Here is a 25,418-nt window from a genome sequence, read left to right as displayed (position 1 = left end):
TTATTTAGGCAGAATGTTATTACGTATACAAGCAATCCAATGCAATACAGGCATTTGCCAACACGGCGTCAATGAGATAAAGAGTCAATCCCTAAGTTAATACCGAAGTGTCAACTATTCATCCTGTCAAATTTCTTATCTCTATAGTTTCACAAAATGGAACAAGAAACTCTAATAAAGAAAGCTTAACAACATATGGCTTCTGCAATATAGACAACCAATTGTTCTCCATCTTGGCTTGCAATGCTACTTAACACACACCATAAGACCATTTTGGCCATAATCTCTAAAATATGGTCTAGTCCCTGTGGATTTATGTCTCTGCAAAAGTTCATCGCTGACATCTCATGCAAACTTCATAATAACATTTAGTTATCCAACTGCTACAGTAACCAGGAACATGAAGTTGGAAGCACATCAGCATCAGACCACTTTCTTGTTTGGTAGAACCATGAACTCAATCGCAACTAAGTTGAAGCTTTAATGGTTTGCACTGAGGAATTCCATGAATTGATCGCACTTCTGAAGCATTTGGAACCTGTTTTAGATGCTGAAAGTTCTTATTGGCCTGATAAGATCTTCCAGGTGCGGAGGCCTGTGCCTTAATATTTTATTGTAACAGTCAGCAGTCACAAGGAAAGAGAGAGGCGGAGAAAGAAGACCTCCCCAGGCAAAACCAGATTACATGCACACTCTTGATTAGCTGACCAATGGAATAGTTAAAATTACATTTTTTCCAAGGTGAATTAACTTATCCTTCAAAAATGATAATAAGTAGAAATTTACACATTTGAGCCTGATGACATGATACATCAAAAGAATAATCCCACTTCTTTAGCTGACAAATTACACATAACCGAAAGAAATAACCATTTATTCGAAAAAAGAAGGGTCAAAAAAAAAGAAAAAGATGATCTGAAATTACGCACCGTCCCAACATCCAGTTGCATAATATGCCCCTTACTCATACGTATCTTCATCTGAGACATCAGGAAAAGCCAGACTTTGTAGAATTATTCAATTGAATAACAATTTTCAGTCAAATAATAAATAAATAAATAAATAAAGGACAGGGAAATATTTTAGCACAATAAGTCAACTCAAGCTCAGATATCTGATAAAATACAGGACTCCCCACCTATTCTATTTAGCAATTTATAAAACCTTAATAGAGAATTGCCCATCCTTATAAGCTTTACTCAGACCACTATTTAGCACATGTGACACATGTTTTCTACGTATTAAGTGTAAAAGAAACAAAGAAAAGAAAAGAAAAAAGAAAAGAAAAAAGAGCAAGTTTTCATTAAAAAGAGGAAGAGAGATAAATGTGGTGAAGCAATTTTCAAGAAAGGAATCAGAAAAAGCTGATGATCCGAAAAGGGAAAGAGAGAAAAAAGAGAGGATTGCATACATCACTTTAACAAGGAGTATTTTTGTAAATACATTGTAACTGGAGCTAAAAGGACTGGAGTGGAGTTTCTGCTATACTAGGAGTACTGCTTTTGAAGGTGAGGAAAACAAAATCATGTCTTAAAGGAGTTCTTGCAATCAATTCAGGAAAAGAAATATGGCTATCACACGACACTTACGTTCCTGTTCTTCCATGTTCCAATCATCTTCATCATCGTCAAAATCTATGTTCTGTAAAACAATAGTGAAAGAGTCAGACTTATGCTCTTCAAGCCATGCAAAGGAAAGATATTACATGCATGCTAGCATGCTAGCCAGCTGTAAAATGCCTGCTATGAGGAATTAGAAGTGTGTTTGCTTTAGGTTGTGATATGGTAGAAACAAAGAAAAGAAAAAGAAAACAGAAACATGGCCAGTAGATACCATCTAGAAGAAAGAAGAAGATAAAGAAAACCGATCTCACACCTATTTGGTTGGGAATCACTACCTAAGGACTCGCACCCATATTCCATGCCTCACACACAGAAAGAAGAAAGAGAACCTTGATTTCGTTAATGAAAAATTTTGCATATAACATCCATAAAATATCCTAAAACAGAGAGGCCTTAAAAAGGCACTATAGCATTATTGTTCACACTATACTGTTGTAAATGGTAACGTACCATCCCTTATTTAATTATTTCTTGACTCTTTAATAACACGTGACTAAACTAGTCTCTCAAATTCAGCATTTTTCATGCTATACCAAACAAAACATGCGCTAAAACAGAAAGGATAATTAAAATAAAAAACAAATGACATTTAGACCAAAAGCTCAACAAACTCCAATAATAGTGATGATATATGTGAAGCTCTTGTTGCAGCACCAGGTCATTGAAGTCAATTCAAAGGCTCGGATGTTTCTTTGCGCGCCTTATGGGTACTCAAAATCCATCCCAATCCCCATCAACTCTCTGTGGCTTCAAAAAATTCGCCTCCCACAAATAAAGGCTGCAGTTTCTCCCAAGCAACTCCATGTTAAGCCTTGGTGGCTCATCAACTTCAATCCATGTGCTGTCTGAATCTAGGCATCCTCTCCACTTGACCAAGTATTTCTGAAATACACAAGTGCTGGTAGAAACTATCTACTCATCCATGATGTCTTCAAGCTCATCCTCCTTCATCCCCAATGGTGGGAGAGATGGAGTGGGAAGCTATGGGAGTGTAGACACCGAATCTCTTGGAGATATAGAAGATGCAGCAGTAGAAGTAATCGGAAAGGCAGGGAAAAGGCTCAAAAGGTATATCTGCAGGCACCCAGAAGAGTGTAGACACCCATGTCTTTAGAAAGATCCAAACCATAAGCATTTACATCAATTCTTTGCAACCTATCCTTCTGGCATGCAGTTTCTCAAAGGTTCCTGGGGGCAAACCTCTCCGAATGGTCTCAAACGATCACCATGTCTGCCTCTACAAACTCTCAGTACTTACGATGTACATCTGCTGCAGATTTGTAGGTTTCATTGCTCAATGCTTTTTTATAGTGAATTTCAGCAAGCAAATCATACATATGATGTGCAAATGAATATGCTAAATCACTATTTCTAGATGCAACAGGTAGGGGAATTAGATCTACAGGTACCCTATGCTGGAAACCCGGGACAATGTCAGATGGAGTTTGACTTGTAGACCGATTGAAGGAGCTGTAGTAAGTTCTGCCACGGGAAGCACCTAATTCCAAACAGACACATGATCCACTATAAGACATCTTAGACGATCTCCTCTACTCATTTACCACCTCTGTCTTCCCGTTCAGTCTAGGGATGGCATGCAGTAGTGGAGTGTCATGTTGAACATTTTCCAGAGTTTTTTCTAGAAATAGGTCATGAACTTTTCATCCCTATCTAAGACATTGGTCTTAGGAAGGCCATGCAACCTAACCAAACCAAGGTAAGAGTCTAGACAGTAGAAGTATATCAGATCTAGGGGAGCAAGGGTTAAACCTATAGGTTACTGGAAATTCCGACTTAGAGCTTGTTTGAATGATTGGGCAGAAAATCCTATAGAATTCGTAGATTGTGCCAGTACAACTAGCATGATCATAGGATTATAGTTTGATCTTGGTTTATATTCATAAATACCTAGGAATAACTTTGGAGTGGGCCGGCCCGAATCCCATAGGAAGAAAAATAGACCAACCTGTAATCCTATGATCTTGCTAGTTGTACTGGCACAATCCATGAATCCTTTAGGATTTTCAGCCCGACCATCCAAACAGGCCCTAAGTAGTAAGTTTTGGGTTAATACAACAAAGCAATTAGCTGTATTTTTGGCTAGAAAGAGGGATATGTTGGTGGATCATAAGGATAGATTAAAGAAGAAACAAGAAAGATGGTAACAGTAGATATGATTCTGTAATACTATATATCTGAAAAACTAATGGTGTTGGAAGCAGCAAGGTTAGGGTTTGCAGGGATTGTCTATAGGTTGTGATGGAAGGTTGGTAGGCTCGTACCAGAACTAGGCCTGTTATGACAACAGCCTTAATCTGACCTGAAAATAGACCCTAAGAGGTGGTTGTTGGCCTTCCATCAATGGCTAGCAGTGGCACAATGGCAAAGGAATAGCTGTGTTATTCAGTTTGCAAGCTACAAGGGTCAGCAGCGATAATAGAACAAAGAGGCTAGAGAAAATAATGAACAGGATAAAACTAAAGTTAGTATAAGTAGTGAAAGGAGAGAAAAAATAATACCGGACTCGCTCCAGGACGTTGAGATCCCACCTATGGTTTGAAGGCCATACACCTCCATTGCAAAATCATACCACAAGAGTAAAGAAAACCAAAGACTCCATTCTTCCATTCATAATCTACATAAGAGTCCCTTCTATAAAACAAAAAAGAAATCGTAATTCGACTCTATTTTTAAGTCCCAAATCTGCCCCTAATAAGGTAGGGTTATTGTTCACTGTAGCATGAACAGTGTCATGAAAAGTACTGCTACAGTAAATAGGTCTTGTCAAGCTAACAATTAAAATATGACATCTCTTAATCTTGACCTTCGATTCTAAAAGATGTACTAAAATCTAAAAATAACTGAAAATAAAAAATAGAAAAATGATAACTATAATTATATCTAAGAAAAATCCCATGTTGCAGCACTTCAATACATGGTTCGTCGTACCAGCCTAAACCAGACTGTACAGGGCATACCGTACCATACCGGTTCGAAACTAGTATCCAGTACGGATGGTATAACGACACTCAGTACACCAAAAAAGTCCCGCCCCATACCATACCGACACCGGTACCGAGACGGTGAACTTTGCTTCAATGCACCATAACATGTTTTCGATCTTCGTCATTCACTTCCACTCTATGGACCAACATTCACCATTTCGGCACCGGACCTCATACTAGTACCATTCTATTACAGTATCAGTATGCGGTATGGTACAAGATGGCGAGGTATATGAGTGTCGGTATGGTACAAGTCTACGTACCGGTACGGTATGGTACGTCCGATACAGTACCTACCGATAAGGCAAACCTTGTTGTGGACAAACTCGCCTGAAGTGAGGTCAAATTTGAAGCTACTTTTATTGATTCCTCATCTCAATGATAACTAGTGATGGATACCAACTACTGGATGTCATGTGACATCATGAGTAGGTTTTAAACTCCAATTGACGTCATCTAATCAAACATATTTGTTCTTGATAAAGTAAATCTTGACCTGCTTTGAATCAGCCCAAGTTTCATTAGCTTTCATGTTAGCCTTGCTCTTCACAATGTTACATTAAACAAAAATGCCATAATCTGCATGTACTTCTTGTAAGGTGACTACTTCTCCAAGGTTTGACAGAACTTGTAGGCGATCTGTCCATTAAATTTATGAGGATCATTAGTTCTTTAGGAAATTCAGCATCCAAACAGCCTTCTTCTGATGGATCAGCAACAGGTGTCACCTTTTCTTCTAACATCATAGTAGAATCTTTAAAGTTTATAACCTCATTATCATTTACTTCATTAAAATATTCCTTAAAATGGGAAGCTTGGTAAGCTTCTTCCATGACAATCTTTTGTTCCACTGTCTTTAGGATCTTGTTCATTATGAAATTCTTTAGATAACTCCTTTGCCTCTTCTTTCAGTTCCACTGCCACATGGAAGGATTTGATGCTGTCTTTATTACCTTGTATCCCGATTTGATCTGAAGGTACTTTGATATGGTTTTTAATTGAGACATGTCTGACAATACTCTTAAACATGAGGTGCTTGACATATTTGTTTGCATTGCATTTTTGCAAGCCTTCTAGCGCACAACCAAGATCTTTCACCAACTTGTTTATTGAAAACTGAGACATTTTTTCTACTTTTTCCAAATTCTTCTCTTGGAGTCATTTTAGAAATAGGTTGGCCATATTTTTTCTGATGTTTAACAACAGAAGTTTTTTGTGGTAGGTCGACAAATACATTTCCTTAAATGATTTCTTTATCACTTCCCAACTAACAATAGGAGCATGACCTCGACGAATCCCCTTATTTTCTATGCCTCTCCACCACATGTAGGCTCGACCTTATAGTTTTGTCTTGGCGAAGCAGACTTAAATTTGGTCAGCCATATCGTATCAATCTATGACCCAATCCACAAATTCGTGTGGTTCAACATCTCTAGTGAAACCTTCATCAAGGACATGTTCATAATCAAATATGCTTCTAAAATTGGATCAGCCACAATAAGAGAACATGGTAGCTTAATGAATACCTTGATATGAAAATTTGATACAAGACAACCCTAGGGAACAACAATCCGAAATTAAAATTAAGAAACAACAATGATATATATATAAACTAAATATATATAAACTAAATGATATGGATGTAAATATCTGAAAATATGATGCTATGCAATACTAAACAACAATCCGAAATTAAAATTAAGAAACTACCAAGCTTAGGACTCAATTTACAAGCTATTCTAATGCAAAGAATATGCTTGATATAGATGCCTAAATGCCACTTGTTGAAATCAAAATCCCGGCGGGACAGAGGCACCCCAGCAGTCCCATCCTGTTCTTATAAGAAAACAAGACCAGGACGAGGTCGGGACTCTGAAACCCATCTACATTGGGAGACAAGAAGAAAGAGGAAAGAAAGAAAGGAACAAAATATGAAGAAAAGGAAATAGTGAAAGGAAAGAAGAAGAAAAATGAAAGAAAGAAAAGGGAGAAGAAAAAGAAAGAAAGAAAGAAAGGATAGAAGGAAGAAAGGAAAGAAAAAGATGAAGAAAAAGGAAAGAAAAGAAGGTAGAAGAAAAAGAAAGGAAGGAAGGAAGGAATGAAAGAAGAAAAAGAAAGAAAGGAAAGAAGAAGAGGAGAGAGCCGGAGGGCATGTATCGGGACCGCCATTAGGATGGGATGGGACAGCAGGGCATCCTATTCCATGGAGAAACCGGGACACCCCATCTCATAGGATTAGTTGAAATCACATTAGGGCAATAGCTTTTCACAAATAATGCATATGATCTTGCAACAAAAGTATTGAAAGCTACCAGAATTCTTTGAAGGATGCAAAGCAATGGTTTTTCATAGCCTAGATGATACGCTACAATTGTTGTCCAGATCCAATCTGTTCCCATTTCTTGCTTGTAGATCATGTATGATAATCCAAGATCCAAGGCCTTCTTAGTTGTAATAGGAATCGATGCCCTCTAAGGGCTAGGTTTAGGATTTGCTGATTTATTACAAGGTTTTCCAGAACCAAAGCAAGAGGTTGACAGATCTGTAGAAGTTGCAGATCTGATTGGATTCATACAGATCATGCTTTGGATAAATCAAGGTCTGAAATAGATGCTGATTGTTGATTGTAGAGTGATTGCTATGAGGGAACAGCAACAAGGGTACAAGCAAGATTTGCCGTACCGATGGGTACCGATGCATACCCGACTATACCGTACTATACCGGTACTGAACAGGCACATGGTACAGAGCGTAACGACACTTGGTATGCTGAACCAGGTACCATACCAAGCGTAACGACACTGTAATAGGATGAAATTGGTATAGAATCTGATACCGATACGGCAGATCTTAGACAGAAGGATGTTTACTTTAGACTATAATATGGCATAAGCAAAGAAAAGAAAAGAAACGAAAGAAAACAGAAAAACAGCAAGAAGATATTACAGAGAACGAAGGAGATAAAACAATTCGATATCCCACCAATTCGGTTGTAAATGACTCCCTAGGGCCTCCATAGCCATAATCCATGAACTCACACACTTAAAGAGAAGAGTAAGAGAACCTTAATTTCATTGAAGAAAAATTCTGCATACAATGTCAAAAAAGAACCCTAAAATAAAGAGGCCTTAAAAGCTACGATTTGTAGCATTTCTGTTCATGCTACCGTGAACAGTAATCCGCCACTATTTAATTCCTAAAATGCACTTTTAACTCTTTAGTAAGGCATGTGACTAAACTAGTCACTTAAATTCAATCCTTTTCACACTATACTAAATAGAACATTAACTAAAACAGAAAAAAAATAATTAAAATAAAAAATGATGCTAAGACCCAAAACTTGCCAAACTCCAATATTGCTGATAATATGCGCAAAGCTCCCATCATGGTTCTAGGTAATCCAAGACAATCCAAAGGCTCGAATATTATTTTTGTTCACCATGTGTAGACTCGAAATCCATCCCCATCACATATATTTTGGGATTAGAATGCAACATATTCTTCTATGTATTCTCTTTTTTATGACAAAATTCTATAAAAAGCATAGTTGTTCACTTATCTGGATGTGCAGATCCACCACTCAAGATGTGATCTCTTTGCTTGGAGGTGATCCCTAATTTATAGGGTGCTGGGATCCTCAATGTCCATAGCAGATGGGTTCTCGAGCCAGAGAGAGGGAACCAGGGCACCAACGGATGGCAGCGATAGGGAAGAAAGAGAGAGCCACAGTGATGGAGAGGGGTGGAGAGAGGCACGTTAACAGAGGAGGCTATGATGAGGCGGTGATGAGAGGAGAGGTAGAGAGAGTCGCTGGAGGCATGATGAGGGATATCATGATGAATGGAGATAGAGAGAGAAGCAAGGGTTATTGGAGAGAGAGAGAGAGAGAGAGAGAAAGAGAGAGCCCACTAAAAATCCACCTCCACTAACTCTCCTTAGGCGAACATAGGGTACATGGTCAAGCCAAATAGTTGCCCCATCTAGCCCCACCTAACATCCATCCATCCTCTACATTGTCTGTTACATGAGAATTATTTTAAATGTATAGAACAAAAAATAGACAAAATAAAACAATCAATGTACGTGTGTGAGTGTAGAAGGAATCATTTGCAAGTTTTTTCATTAAAGTTCATAAACAACTTATAGACAGTAACACAGACTATAGAACAGCAAAGTCATTGTCTGACATACTAACCTGATTATAGTCATCATCATCAGTGCTTTCTTCTTCCACCTCTTTTTCTGCATCTTCCTCTTCTTCACTATCACCTTTTTTCTCCTGTACCACATTCTCATCTCTTCCCTGATAATTGCAGCAAGCATTTTTAAAACAAAAAGTAAAAAAAGATAAATTGCAGGTACAAAGGAAGAAAAAAGAGAAAAAAGCGGGCAAGTCCATAATTAATTTGCCAAAAGTAGTTCTTGAAACACTGAGCATTTGTGACAGAGCTCCACTTTTTTACCAGCATATGTCCTCTAACCCACATCTATAAGAAGAAAGTAAAGACAAAAACTTGCAAAATATTCAATAAGAAATTGAGGAAAGTTATTTTTGGCAGCACAATGAGGTAGTAAAATAATTAATTATAGGGCTAGCCACTTTCCAAAGTACAACTCAAACATATTAAAACAAAACTTGTCGCAAGATATCATATACTTAAATTGTGTAAATGAAGCAAAAGATTATATTAAGAAATGCTGCTACTTGCCTTGTATGTCTCTTCAAGCTTTGCAAAATCATCAAACAATCGTTCATCTGTATAGTAAAGCACAAAAATCCAAGTAAGAACAATTTTAATATGATATCAAAAACTAGTTGCCTGCAATATTATTCCATTCAGTTACGATTAACAGACAAGGACAACGTAGAAAAAGAATACTAAAGTAACATGAATATTCTACATCATGAAATCCAACAAATTAAATGACAGTGCACAAAAGAAGGGGAAGAAGGTACCATAACTCAATAATGTTAAACAATAAAATACAAAGAAGAAAAGTAACAGAATTTAACAACACATTTGGATGGAGTCAAAATCAACCTGCACATACCATGGAGTTCAACTTTGAAAGTACACACACCTTTAAGGCATTGACTAATTATTGTTACACAAGAATTTCAAAAAGAGAGGCACAAGTAAATTTTTAAATAGTATGCAACCAAAACAGCTCAAGAAAATCCAAATAGCAATTTGTCATCATCAACAACTTATTGTATAAGATATCTCAATCCGAATAACACAAACATCTAGGCCCAGTTAGGAATAACAATGATTTCACGCCACTAATATACTTGAATCAACAGCATTCAAGTGATTACGAAATGATAAATACGATGTAGGAAACAACCAAGCTGTACCAGTCCGTATCAGCGCGTACCGACTGTGCTTTACCGTAACGATATCGAACTGGTATGCGTTACAAAGGGATGTACCGACACTCGGTACGGCGAACCAGATATCATACCAAGCGTACTGACACTGTAATAAAATGGTACTGGTACAGAAACCGATAACAAAATGGTGAACCTTGGAAGCAACCTTCAACAATTATTGTATTCGATAGCAAAATATGCATGAAGTGCATCCCAATGCCAATTTATGCTCCTAAAGTCCACTAATAAAGTTGGCCTCCTTGTGATTCAAAACAGCAAGCTCAAATCTTTTTGTTTGACAATAAATTAAGTAGGTTATTTATGTTTCAAGTAATCTCGCTGACACGGTGGAAATGAAGTTACAGGGTGTCCCAATGCATGAAACTCCCATTACTTCGAGATCTAGGGAGGGTCAAATATACACAGTCTTACCTCTACATGCGGAAAGATTGTTTCCGTATTTCGAACCAATGACACCTAGGTCACAATAAAGCAATCTTACCATTGCCCCAAGCCCACCCTATGAAGTTGTATATCAATCAAAATGTGGCGGCAACAAATAGTACTTAAAGACTTAGAATAATCACATTCTACATTATAGCAGGGGATTTAAGTGCTCGCCTACTTCATAACTCATGATAAGGTACACAAATGCCTAATAAAGATATTATATTTTATCAAGAAACTAAAATTAGTAAAAAATGCACCTAAAGAGCTACATAAAATTAAAATTGCACCTATTTTAATAAAAAAAATTAAAAAGAAGTAGCTAACATCACCTAAAGATCATCTGCAATAAATATATATATCAACTTGCGTTAGACATAATATATGATCGATGAATCAGCGTGATATAGGGCTAAGTTTGACTGCAAGACATTATACTAGAATTAAACACCTATTCAAAACCTTCACAGAATGCACATACAAAAACATTGCAGCAAAAATATGAAAGTGAAGGGACAACATCTTCAAGGCTATTAATTTTCATCAAACCTGAATCATGATCCCATCGCAATCTCTTACTATCATGTTGCACTCTTCTTGAACCTGAAATTATGACCATATCACTAATTAATCTTGAAAGATGAGTTATTAAAAATAAGAACATTAATTGTTCTTCCAAATAAAATCACAACTTTTTACAGTCAACTACATAAATGGAGGGCACACAGATCACCCACCATGAATTAGTTCAGGAGGGAAATTTGAAGGAGTTAGTTTTAGATAATCCACAAGAGATTCACGTTTTGAATGCTTCGTTGTCTTGAACCTGTCAGAAAACCGCTCTATCTCTGCATGTTGGCTTTCTGACAACAAATAAAAACACCAGGATAAATAAGACGTCAACAGAAATGACAAGAAAAATATGCAAAAGCGATATGGATAAACAAGTAACAGCAATATTATAATAATAATCTAAAGTGCCAAAGATCATGACAAGTGGGTCAGATGATGTGAAATAGGTTTTTTATATGCTAACAATACCAGCAAACTGATTATGTAATTCAGCTGGAACACTCACATGAGATCAATTGTAAGTAAAACCAAGCAGACATGATAACAACAGAGGATTTGAATTCACAAAAGTATAAGAAACATTAGAAAGACCCAAAAAATAAGTGCACCGTAAAAAGGTTGCAATGCAACAAAGAATCAGTACAAAATTAGTTTACCAATCTCTATATCTCTCGCTCACACATACACAAAACCACCAAACTTTGTCAAGAGCAAAAGAAATCAGTTCCCTACATCAGTCCTGTCATCATTGCTCTGTATTTAGGCTTTCCAAGTCCAGCAAAACATTAATGCCTAGTTGCTTGAGCTTAAATCACAAGCAATAAGATACACCTACCTACTCAAGGACTAGCCTTCTAGGATTAATGGCAAGTCCTCTTACCTAATGGTGCCTTGGTCATGAACTCAACACAAATTCTTAGAGGGCTGACATCAGGTTGACAGTCATACTTGGTTGTATAAATCTGCCCGGTCCTTCAATGGAGCCTCCTGAACTTAGAATTGATGACAAACAAATAGAAAAAGGCCAATTTAGTTTGATAAGGCTTAAGTGATGATGACAGTGGTGACACATAATTAACAAAATGGAGCAGATATTTTTATTAATTCCCAGGCATTTATTGTCCATATGGGACCTTTTTACCGCTCCCCCTACACCATGTCCTGAAAATACCAAATAGAAGTTGGAATTTAAAATCAAACACAAGATTTTGACTTAGATTTTTATTAAAATCTAACAAGCTGACATTGTATAAATTGATAGATACTTGATATTAAGATTGCAAATAGGTCGGGTTGACCCATGACCCGACCCGACCCGACCCATTTTAGAGGACCCGTGGGGCCGGTCGGGTTCTAAAATTGGACCCGTTCTATTTTTCAGATCAGGTCTGGGTTTACCAAATCTCGACCCGACCCGGACCGGACCTGACCCGTTGTTTTTTGGGTAAATTTTGGATCGTTTACCCAACGACCCGATCCGACCCAAACCCAGATTACCCATTTGGGCCCACAAGCCGCAGCCCGCAGAAAAAATCGCTCTGACAGTCCTATTTCGTGAGGACTAACGAGTACCGAGGCCCAAGTCGCTCCAACTCTTCTCGCAAGCCCTTCAGATTAGCCCCCCATTTTACGAACGCTAATCGAATCATCCTTGTTTCCCCTCTCCTTCCCTCCCCCACCTTTGTCTCCAAAACCCTAACCCTAACCCTAACTCTCTCTCGAACCCATCCAGCCATGGGAAAGTCGAATGCAAAGAAGGTTCGTAACAAGCGAAACAACAAGAGGCGCAAGCTTGGCCTCAAGCCCAAGAAGAAGCAGAACCACCCCGCCACCGCCCACGACCATGACCTCATCCTCTTCGGAGCCGAAAGCAGCAGCGCCTCCGGAGGCCAAGGTGGCAATGGGGTCTCTGATGACAACTCCTCTGGCCTGCCCACCCCCGACCGCCTCCATCGCCTCCTGGAGCCCTACACCAAGGACCAGCTCATCGGCTTTCTCCTCGACGTCGCCGCTGCTGACTCGGACCTCCTTGCTCGCATCCACGTTGTCGCTAACCGCGATGTCTCCCACTACAAGATTTTCGTCCACGGCCTCGGCTGGGACGCCACATGCAAGACCCTCCCCAGGCCTTCGATCCTTACAGACCCATCAAGGACTGCAACGTTGTCGTTGACAAGGTCACGGGCCACGCCAAAGGCTACGACATCGTTCTCTTCTGCTCTGGCGTTGGCGCCGTCCCGAATCTGAACCTAAACCTAGGACCTAAACCGAACCCAAATTTTTTGGTCGGGTCTGGGTTATATATGAACTCGACCCGACATGAATAATCCATTGGGTCAAAAATTGTAGCCATAGACCCAACCCGATCTTCAAATGGGTCGAGTCTGGATCTAAAATTAGGACCGAACAAGAAACTGGGTTGGGTTGGGGTCGGGTCGGGGACCTCGGGTCGGCTAGTGTTGGGCAACGGGCCGGGCCGGCCGGGCCAAAGGACTAAACGGGCCGTGCCTGGCACGGCCCGTCCAGCACGGAACGCCAGCCCGGCCCGGCCCCAGGCCCGTCTATTGGCGGGCCGTGCCGGGCACGGCACGCCACGGGCCGTGCCAGGCACGGCCTGTAACGGGCGTAAACGGGCCGTGCCAGGCACGGCCCGCAACGGCTTCAAACGGGCCGTGCCTGGCACGGCCCGCAACGGCTCCAGACGGGCCGTGCCGGCACGGCCCCTCTGGAGAGGGGGGAGGAAAATAGCCGTTTCCAACGGCTATTTTCGGGAAAAAGTCCATTTTACCCCTCCCAACAGTCCAATAACGGCTGAATTGAGGGGTATTTTGGGAAAAAAAAATTTTGGGCTTCAATAAATAGCCCATTCCTCCCTCATTCTCACCACACCAAACCTCTCATTCTCTCCTTCTCTACTGCTATTATTTCTCTCTTCTAAAGTGCTCTTCTAGCAATTTAATTTTTAGTTTGTTCAAGTGCTACACAAGAGGAGGTTCCTGTTGAGAAGAGAAGGTCGCTTCTGTTGAGAGCACAAGAGGAAGCTCGGAATCTCGGCTCTGCCTCTGCCCTCCGACCCTCTACTCATTTCCTCCTTGCGATTAGTTTTTATTTTTTGAATTAATCATAGATATGTCATCTTTTGAGGAAAGTCAGTTTGGCATTCCTGTTTCTGAGGGAGAAGAAACTAATCCCCAACCCCATGTTCCTAGTTCCTCTAGAACTGGTGAACCGAGTGAAGATCAAACCTCTTCTCGTAAGAGGACTAGTGCTGTATGGAATGAATTTGATAGAGTTATGGTTGATGGAGTCTGGAAAGCTAGATGTAAAAAATGTGCCAAACTTTATAGTTGTAGTAGTAGTGGGGGAACAGGGCATTTAAAAAGACATCAAGAGAGTCATAGGATGCATGATTCTCATGCTCAAACTCAAAGTACCCTTAATATACAAGGGGGATTACTTGTAGGTAATTTTGCATATAATCATGAAAATCAAAGAAAAGCACTTGTAAAATGGATAGTTAAGGATGAATTACCTTTTAGTTTATGTGAATCTTTTAATTTTGAAGAATATGTTCAATTAAACCTACAACCTGCTTACAAAAGAACTAGTAGGCGTACATTTAGAAGAGTAGCTATGACCAACTTTTTAGCAATGAAACAAAATTTAATTAAAACACTTTCTACTTTAAATGTAAAAATTTCATTAACTTCTGATATTTGGTCAGCATCTGTAGGTAGTAATTGTTTTATTGCCATTACTGCTCATTATATTGATAATGATTGGCAATTAAATAAACGTATTCTTGCTTTTCGTGCTTTTGATTTTCCACATTCTGGGCAACAAATTTCAAATATTATTTATCAAACTGCATGTTCATATAATATTAATGATAAAATTATGTCTATTACTTTTGATAATGCATCTAATAATAATTCTGCTGTTGCATTATTAAAAGACTCATTGCATCCCATATTAGATGGAAATTTACTGCATATTAGATGTGCATGTCATATCTTAAATCTTTCTGTTCAAGCTGGCATGGGCATGATTCAAGATGTGATTTCAAAAATTAGAAATACAGTTTCTTTTATTCATGCTTCAAGATCAAGACTTCAAGAATTTAAGGAATTATGCATAAATCATGGTAAACGTTTTAAAAAATTTAAACTTGATGTAATTACTCGTTGGAACTCCACATATAGCATGATACATGATGCATACCCATATAAAAACTTATTAAGTGCATATATTAATGATCGTGGATTAGGCTTTACATTGTCTGAAACTGATTGGAATAAAGAAAAAATTTTGAAAGATTTTTTGCTTAGTTTTTATAATGCTACCAATGTTCTTTCTGGTATTTATTACCCTACTTCATGTTCATTTTTACAACAAGCATATATAATTAGTCAAAAATTTGCAGAACATAGATATGATGATGTTTTAATGCCTATTATTGACCTAATGGAATCTAAATGGAATGAGTATTGGGACAAGATATGTCCTATGCATAACTTAGCTGCTGTATTTGATCCTAGAGTTAAATTAAATGGCGTGCTAATTTTACTTGATGCATATTCTGAAAATATGAATCAAGATTCTGAATCTGCTAAAGATGAGGTAAAACAACTTCTTTATGATATTTATGCTATATATGATAAAAAATTCGTAGATCTAGAACACAAATACAAACCTCTATTTCTTCTTCTAGTAGTTCTCGTTCGTCATCTATTTTTTCATTCATTGCACAGAGAAGACACACACATGCTTCAAGTTCCTCTTCATCTTCTTCATCTTTAAGTAGTGAACTAGAATTTTATTTACGAAATGATCTTCAGTCTGCATATGATGAAAATCAAATAGAGAATCTAGATGTATTATCTTGGTGGAAGAGTGTTAGAAATCAATATCCTGTTATGTCTGCAATTGCACGCGATATTTTAGCTGTGCCGATGTCCATGGTAGCATCGGAATCCGCTTTTAGTGCAGGTCGGCGTGTTCTTGACGAAAAGAGAAGTAGGATGACGGGCGAAACGGTGGAGATGCTTCTCTGCTTCAAGGATTGGTTGGATGCTGAGGCAAGACTTCAAGATAAAGATGGACATAATACAACATCCTCTGATGATGATGATACAAACACTACTGAAGACTGAAGACTGAAGACTGAATACTGATTCACTGATGATTAGTAAGATTTCTTAATTTTTTATAATTGTACATTTTTATTGTATTCTGGAGGTCAGACCAAGGTCCAAACCTCGGCCCTTTCTTAGTTTCTTATTGTATTCTAGAGGTCAGACCAAGGTCCAAACCTTCCTTCATGTACCATTTTGATTTAAATTAATAAACTGGTAGGGGTCTATGCCAAACCCCCCACCATTAAGGTGGCTTTATATTCATAAATCCTTAGTTTTCAATATTTATTAATTTTTTTAGGAAATTTATGAAGCATTAATTTTTATTGGGCCGGGCCGGGCCCAGGCCCGGACCGTGCCATGCCCGCGGGCCAGCCCGGCCCAGGCCCTTATGGGCCGTGCCGGGCTGGCTCGCGGGCCGTGCCGTGCTTGGCCCGCGGGCCTAGAACGGGCCGTGCCGGCCCAGGCCCAAAGCGGGCCGTGCCAGGCTCGGCCCGCGGGCCAGTACCCTGTGACCCAGCACGGCCCTCTCAAATGGGCCGTGCCAGGCACGGCCCGGCACTGTAGCAACGGCCCGCTTCGTGCCGGGCCGTGCCGGGCCGTGGGCGGCCCGGCCCAGTGCCCAACTCTAGGGTCGGCGACCCGACCCATTTGCACCCCTACTTGATATAGATAGGATTTAATGGTTGGATTATAAAGAATGCAAGCATTATACATAATCTGTTGATAAAAGAAAACTAAGTCAATTCTAAATAGACAAAAAAGACATGATAAAATATAGTATGGGTCACTGCAACCCTTATTTTTACATTATACAGATAAGCCTGCATTTAGTATGTTAGTGTCTTTTTCCTCGAACTCAAACTTGCAAATCACTAACAAAGAATGCACTATGAAACTAATCAAGACACTGAGGGACTCTATGTAGTATGTAAGAATGTGCCAAAAACTTGCTATGCTTAAGAAATATTGCATAGTCCGTAACAAACTATCACACGAGAGGTCTACCATTGTGTTAAAAAATTGCTTGTATGTGGTTATTAGTAGTACTAGGATATCCTTCTTAGCATTCTTTGACAGAAAATTCATTCCCACACCTTCACACCACTTACCCAATTATCCTTCTATGGCTTAGTAAAATCCTCTAATGATTTCCAATTTTTACTTGTAAATTAATAGTTCAAATCAGTGCATTGTCCTCAGTCTTGAAGGACTATATTTGTTTCCCCGCAGGGGCAGGGGAGTCCCTCCAATTGTGCCAAATTACCTCGCAGATTTTGACTCGGACTCAGGTCTCACACCTCAATTTCACTTCCTCGGAATTAAGCTATATGACCACCCCTTAACACTTCAAGGCTTCATAGAACCAGATGTTTACCCTTTTTAACCATATCGTAAAACTTAGAAGAATGGCCTGTATTCTTCATTTGTTCCATAGAACATTTCTGCATTACACTTGCATGCCTGGCTGCCGGTTTAAAAAATAAATATCTACATAAGTTGTGCGTAAAAATGGTTTATTGTGACTTCAATCACTTATGTTAAACAACAATGAAAATATCTCACAAGTTAAGAATATAGATATGCATACCAACCTGATCACAAAACAAACATGAATTACAAGTTCTAAAAATGGGGTGTCCTAGTGCACGAGGCTCCTATCTTTGCAGGGTTTGGAGAGGGTTAAATGTACGCAACCTCATCCCCACGTGTAGAGAAACTGTTTTTGGGGAGGGTCAAATATATGCAACCTCATCCCCACATGCAGAGAAACTACTTCTGTGTTTCAAACCCATGACAACCAGGTCAAAATAGAGCAACCATACCATTGCATCAAGGCCTGCCCATTATAGAATACAAGTTCTATATAAAAATGAATGAACTATATGATGAACCAAAAAAACAAATTACGTACCTAGAAAATCAGCTGGATAATAGTCATGAAATGAAATTATCTTAGAGAAACAAAAATACAAATTTACATGCTTACATACATACTTGTACCTATGTCTGTACATATGTACATGGAAACTTCTATCTAGGGCATGGAAGGTGGTACCATCCCAAACTGCACTGAGAGCGGACCGGCACGGTTATGCCCCTCGGTTCGAGAAAACCAAGAAGGGAGAGGAAGAGGGAAAAGGAAAGAGAGGAAGAGAGAGAGAGAGAGAGGGGGGGAGGGAGGGAGAGCCCCCATCTCCTCTGGCCACACAAAAATAGGGGTGAAGCCCTAATTTCGAAACGAAACAAGGGATCCACCCCTATTTTTTGGGGCCCATCTCCTTGGTGCTGACATTACTTTTAAGAAAAAATCAAAAGAAAGAGAAATGCCCCAGTTTCGAAACTTGAAACGGGGGCATCGGCCCTATTGACATGTGGCTGAAGGACATAGGGGCTCGAAAGCCTTCTCTCTCTCTCTCCCTGTCTTGGCATCCCTCTCCCCCTCCCTCTCCCTCTGTCCCCCTCCCTCCCTCCCAACCTCTCTCTCTCTCTCTTTCTCTTTTTCCTTCTCCCTCTCCCCCTCCCTCGCTAGCTTTGCTTGTGTCCGCACAGGCCCAAAATGAAACGACACAATGCCGTATCGTACCATACCACCAGGCAACCGGTAAGGATCCTAGTACTGGCATAGCATACCTTAATCTAGGGTGTTGAAGCGCATAGAAAAATCTCCCAAGAAAATTACTGGAGCACTCTCTTCCTATTCTAAATGGTTTTTTGAGATATTGCTTCCATATGCTTGCATTATGATGCACTTGTACACCTCCTCCTACTTCATAATACTAAATTGTGGAATCGATAAAATGTTTGCGGTTTAAGTTGCCTCAAAAAATAGTTTATCGTAATTTACAGTGAGATAACAATAACAATAAATCTCACTTTTAGGCACATTTGAGAATTCTAACATTAAATACTTTTTCTACATTGCATAACAGTTTACTAGTTTGGTATTGAAATAGTAATGGGCTAAAGAATGCAAGAAACAAAAAGAGATTCAAAATATAATCTTACTTGTTTTGGGAGCTGCCTCTTGCAAGTAATAGGAAGAGTGTTTCCAAAAATTCTCCAACCGTACTTTTGAAGCTATAAGTGCTTTTGCCTCATTTGGTATAATACTAATATTAGGTGCATCAGGCAAACTAACATCTTCCTGCAGAACAGCATTAACTATCATGCACTACACTAAGACCCATATCATGCATAGATTATATGTTTTCCAAAAAATCATGCCTCCTATGTTATCCTTCAGAAGAAATTTCTGATGGATTGACTGAGTATTAGCCATTATCTTCTGGCCAACTGTTTGTCTAAAATTTTATTTGAAAAATCTAGCCAGTCCATCTTTCTTCAATCAAAAATAAATCAGATCCTAATACACAATGAAACTAAAAGGAATATCCAACTATTTAACTATTCAACTATCTACTTTAAGAATATCTTAAAATGGCATTCAGTATGTGGAAGTCTTCTATAGAGTGCAAATAATTAAAAACTTATTAACCCTGACTAGTTTTCCAGGTAAACCTGTTTGAAAATCAATATCCTACTTGATGGAAAAATTAAGAAACGTTATTGATATCTTTCATGTGACAATGGTAAATTAGGGGTTTATAGGTGGAAATAATTGTCATATAGCAGAAGCAGTAATAGATCGGACTTCAGGAGTCCAGTGAGATCAACCTTTGCAGTCAGAAGAACAATTAAGAAACCAAGACTTTGTTTCTGAGTAGGATCTGAAGGGAGGTGGCGGAATGGACGTAGTCAAGGAGTAAAGTTATGGCTGGCCATGTAATTCATTTTTATCAAGCCTTGATATAGCAGCATACATTCACAAACACTTAATGTATATGAGTTATTCCAATTTTGACACCCAAAACCGATCCTAAATAATAATTTGGTATCCCATGGAACAAAATATAAGAAAGACCACTAAGCATTGCAGAAACTAAATATAAATCCAAAATAAGACCATTAAACATTATTATTACTTAAAATAGGACAACTAAACCAACACTAAGAATTTCCTCAAAGAAGACCCAAATATACAATAAATTCAAAAGAAACTTATTTCCTTCTTCGTCAAAGAGGATCAGAAGTTTTGACTTGCAAGCTATCCATATGGTGCTTCCTACTTGTACCCCTCTTGCAGAATGTTGTTAAACACCTCCTTCAATAGTCTATGATCTATTAATCTTTTACTGAAATTTTAAATGAACGCACTTGATACCAATCTACCTGCAAGCAATTGATACATTAGAAAAAGGATAGTTTCATATTTCAACAACATACTTGACTTTATTCCTTCAAGCTCCAACATTGAAGCTCCTTCTCGTTAAGGGTTTTAAGAATGCAAGTAGGCTAGGTCTAGGTCTGGCAACGATCAACCATACCCAAACTATTTAAACCTTTTACTGAAGTCAGGCCTATCCAAACACAACTTAGATCTGATAAAAATGTTGAATTCAGCTGTACACGGATTCAATTCCCTAGACACCTGGTCCTTTGATTAAGGCCTTCTTGAGGTTAATCAATGAAACCCTAAGTTTTGAACCAGAGATAAGAGGTAAGAAAGAGAGACAGAGAGAAAGAGAGAGAGAGATCACTTCTCTTTTGCTACAGCATATATTGCAGCAATGTATCCTGACGATAAGGGACAAACAAAGGCTGCACTCGTATCTTGTTAAAGCGATTAGCACATAGCATCAGATCAAATCCGATTATTAAAAAGTAAGACTGATCAAGGAGGGTGAGGTCGATGATTAGGAAGAATTAAGGACTTCTTTTTGAAGCAGAAAAGACGAGACATGGGAATGTGGTTAGTGGCAATGAGAAGACCAATGAAGCAGAACCAGATTCATTGTATACATAACTTGTCCATGATTGAGTGGGTTAAATATTAGTTGCCAGCTATAATATTTAGGTATTTTCTTAAAAAATAACCTAGCCCCTTTCGTAGAAGAATATTGAAGCTTTTTTTAATTAAATCTAAGAGCATGAGGGTGGAAAAACTCGGTAAGCTTTTGCTACTAGATTAGTGAAAATAATGACCTAATAGAATCATTGAATATAAGTCCAACTAACCGGAAAATCATCATAAGGCACATGGTGAGCAATTCGAGTGTCATAAAGTGCACCTCTACCCCGACCTCTACCCCGACCACGGCCTCTAAATGCCATCTGTAAGAAGAAGAAAACAAGAATTCAACCGTGTGTGAAGATCTGCCCAAGAAAATAAATATGTATAACTAAAAAAAAGAATTCAGCATCCCTCTGAACACATAAAATGTTTTCTAAATTAAAAAAAAAAAAGAAAAAGAAAGAAACAACAAGAGCAATGCATATGAATGCAGAATAGCAGAGAACCTTATGACTAGATTGTTATTATTATCTATTGAATCTCCACCATGGAGATGAGCTCAAGGCACATGTGAGAACAAATATGAAGCAGAATAGAGAGTGTTCTTTGATGCCAAATCTGAAAAGCAAACCCTAGAGAATAATGAAACCATGGTATGTCATACCGTACCGAACCGGACGGTACTGAACGTATCGAACTGAACGGTACCGGTGACGTACCAACCCTCGATATGCCAAAAAAATTCCATACCATACCGTACCAACACTATGTTAGTGTGGCACCAGTACGGGGTCCGGTACCGATACGGCAAATCTTGATTCAAAATACACCCAAGGACTTATCTACTGTGATGGGAGGCAGATTTCAAAAACTTTTTGGATAGCTTTATGTTCTGCGAAGATGGTCAATAGATGTCTGTTAGACGCAACACCGACTTGATGTCACACCTTCAACCCCAGAATCACTATTCGAGGGCGTAAACAACCACCGCATGCTCACAAAGACGGACCCTATAAGCATGCAAGTCCACCTGTCAATGAGTTCAATATAATCTGAAAATTATAAAATTCACATACATGAGGCAGTGAATATCATAATAACTAAACTATGGACCCATAATATCACATATATTATATATGCCACACAAGTCATACCATAGAGTTTCTTCTTCTAAATTTTTACAATCCCAACTTATAGTGTTTAAGCTATTTATGCATCATCCAGAAATATTATAATATACATATACTAAACAAACCAGTTTTACTATCAACAAGAATGGCCTTACCTCTAATATCTCCCCAAAATGCCAATACAAGTCTAGCCTTTGGACCTTAGATCTGAAAAACATAGGTGAAGATTATGAGCATCACAATTCAGTAAGTAACAAGTACACTTTATAAACTAGTTCGAGTTGTATTAATAATGCAATTCAATTAAATCACATCGGATATGATACATCTTTACAAGTATTGTTCATATCATTTATTATCAATAAAAGCCAAACACCAAAATTACATGTCATCATTTCAATCATATGTCGATAAAGAAACAATACAGCATATCGGAGTCCAATTAGTGTCCAATATCATAATCATACTCATATTTATATACTTGAACCTCGGTATCCAATTCTTTTAGCTCTACAGCCCTTACTATGGTGCATTTATACCCCTGCTACTCAAGTATCACCACAATTACCCCGTGGTGCGGTCACCACGATGTCCCTCGTGGCAGGGATCACCACAATCACCCCTGTGGCGAGGTCGCCACACTGTATCCCTATGGCAGAATATCACCACGATCACCCTTGTGGCAGGGATTACCATACAATCAAGTCCGGACCCATAAACAGTAGGGCTGAGAGTTAGGTGATACATATAAATATATATATATATGAGCATTTCTTTTCTTTATTAAACTGCTTTAAAATGTACAATCAATTATGCAATGTTCAAGCTTTTACATTCTTGATTCAATCATAATAGGTACCATCATACAATTTAATAACAAAACTGCCATTATCAATTAATTAACAATATTTACAAGGATTTCATTCACTATTAAATTGAATTTTCCATCATAATTTGTATCATTTAATGACAAGAAAATTTCCAACTAATTCTAGTTAATTAATATAAAGTGAAAATGTTACCTTGTAGATGTCAATGACCCAGCAATCTACGCATCTCCCTAGGGTTCCTCAAGACCTAGAAATCCAAAATCACATGCATGTACCAAATCAGTGGCACACTAATTTAAAATTAATATCTAAAAATCCCCAAAAATTTCAAAATTCTTCCTAAAATTTTCAAAAATTTTCAAATCTCAGTTTCTACACTAATTATCATCATAACAAGGGATTTACGCCACTAACCTTTCTCTGTATCCTGTCACAGGGTGGGAAGTGAGAGCTGGCACACTAAAGACTCCTCTAGGACTAGCTCAAATAGAGAGAAAGAGCAAGAGAGAGTGAGAGGGAAAATCCCTTTACCCTCTAGCACACACACGGGTGGAAAGAGAGAGAGAAAGAGAGAGAAAGCCTTTCCTTCTCTTTCTTTTCCCTTCTTCTTCTCTTTTCTTTTTAGCTTGGCAGGAGAGAGAGTTCGGGAGGGTTTCTTTTCCCTTCTTCTTCTCTTTTCTTTTTAGCTTGGCAGGAGAGAGAGTTCGGGAGGGAGAAGAAGAAGAAGAAGAGGAATAAGAGAAAAAGGGAAGAAAAAAGAAAAGATGAGAGAGAGAGCGTGGGAAAGAGAGAGCGTGGGAGAGATGGCAAAGGTGGAGGAGAAGCTGGCGGATCGGCGAGGGGGTGCCGGAAGGGTTCTGGCTTGTGGTGAGATGAAAATAGGGGGTGGAGGGAGGAAAGAGGCGAGAGGGGAAGGGCTCGGTGGCGGTGGGGGCGCCGGCACGGAAAGGACGGAAAGAACAGGGTTTTCTCCCCCTCGCCCCATCCTGGGTCGAAGTTTTCCGCAGGGCACCACCTTAGGGTGGGCCTTGTGAACAATGGGCCTAGGCCACGGCCCAGGTGACAACCAAGGCATCTCCAGGACATGTACGTTAGTTTGTTTGCCATGCGGATTGGTTTAAGCTCCGTTTGGCTGACAGTAAAGCTTTCGAAAGTAGAATTTTTTTAAAATAGAATTTTTTAAAATAGAACTTTTATAAAAAGCTATTTGCTGTTTGGTAATTACATTTTTAAAGTGTTATAAAACTTTAATATGTATTTGATAAATAAACTAAAAAAGTACTTTTAATCAGATAAAATGGCAACATTGCATAGTATTATACAAGAAAGCATAAAAATAGTTTGCATCTAAAAACATGAGAAAGAAGCATACAAAAAAATCATTTACACAACCAAGCCAATCTTTAACAATTCATATCCAAATCTCAAAATCAAACAGAAAAAATATGATGATATGAACTAGTCAAAGAAATAGATCGATTATATAAACATTTTAATGAAATTTGGTACTAAAAAATAAAACCATCAACTATTACATGGAGTTGGTGAAGAAAAATAAACACAATTAAGAGGCAATTTGAATTCTACAAATTACGTTAACTCAACTACCTACATGTTTTCCATGCTCTCGTTCCCTCAAGCCAAAGATAATGAACATCTAACACACTGAACTCCTGATAGGCAACCATATCAAACAATCCAGCAGAGTTCAACATCAAGCCACCACATTAACTCATACATGTCCAAGACTGGCGCCTACAAAGACACCTTCTATCGCTGCTAGTTTCTTGAAAATCCTCCAATCCACCTCCCTCTCACAAATTCACCACTCTAAAATTATAAGTTCATTGCTTCTACTATTCTGGTTTCTTTACGATGATATGTAGATGGAAAACTCTTTTTAGAGACTAGCTTTTGAATGCCTTCTATCCAACACGACTTATTCTCCCGCTGGCTTACAAGCATACAGTAAGTAAAATGCAATCAAATCCAAGCTCATATACCATCACAAACCTAGAAACGAAGGCAAACCTCACGAATCCAACGAAACAACAAAGAAATGAATCTGAAAAAAGATAGGAAAAAAGAAAGAAAGATCTGATCTCGGATAACACCTCTCCCATTCTGGAATCATGCAACCATTACTAAAGAAGATGCTCACAAACCCATCGTAGAGTTCAATCAAGAAGGTACAGAAAATTAGAACCCAACACAAAGTTCAATCGAATAGAGAAGCGAGGAGAGAGGAGAAGTAAAGACACAGGGAAAAACAAAACAAAGGATCAAATAGTTGAACTCACCTGTGATGGGGCTCGGTCGAATGGTGGTCACAAGGAGTCACCGGCAATGAGAGAAGATTTGGGCACTAATGACCAATGGAATACCCGAGGCAGTAAGGTTGGCAATAGAGGAGCCGGAGACTGCAACGCAAGAGAGGAGACAGGCAT

The 25,418-nt window shown here is 38.7% G+C and overlaps 1 protein-coding gene across 5 annotated transcripts; it reads right to left on the bottom strand.

The window, feature by feature from the left end:
- On the bottom strand, positions 1-23,959 carry LOC103718018 (uncharacterized). 5 transcript variants are annotated; one of them, XM_008806643.6, is made up of 12 exons: positions 23,386-23,955; positions 23,164-23,218; positions 22,297-22,348; positions 21,236-21,331; positions 19,166-19,304; positions 11,186-11,311; positions 10,998-11,051; positions 9,337-9,383; positions 8,823-8,930; positions 1,590-1,641; positions 930-980; positions 1-838 (listed from the first exon to the last, which is right to left on the bottom strand). In XM_008806643.6, the coding sequence occupies exons 4-11, from the start codon at positions 21,329-21,331 to the stop codon at positions 961-963; spliced, it is 642 nt and encodes a 213-aa protein (XP_008804865.4). In that variant the 5' UTR covers positions 22,297-22,348; positions 23,164-23,218; positions 23,386-23,955; the 3' UTR covers positions 1-838; positions 930-960. The 5 variants fall into 5 exon arrangements, with proteins under 5 accessions (XP_008804865.4, XP_089786793.1, XP_089786795.1 ...); XM_089930667.1 differs by having other exon boundaries at positions 1-703; XM_089930669.1 differs by having other exon boundaries at positions 1-538.
- Between the last annotated feature and the right edge of the window lie 1,459 nt (positions 23,960-25,418).

This window comes from Phoenix dactylifera, chromosome 5, assembly GCF_051530095.1.
Source record: "Phoenix dactylifera cultivar Ajwa chromosome 5, Ajwa_hap1_PhDact_Kaust_v1.1, whole genome shotgun sequence".
Taxonomy (NCBI): Eukaryota; Viridiplantae; Streptophyta; class Magnoliopsida; order Arecales; family Arecaceae; genus Phoenix; species Phoenix dactylifera.
Note: the sequence above shows the minus strand (reverse complement) of the source record. Positions and strands in the feature narration are given on the sequence as shown.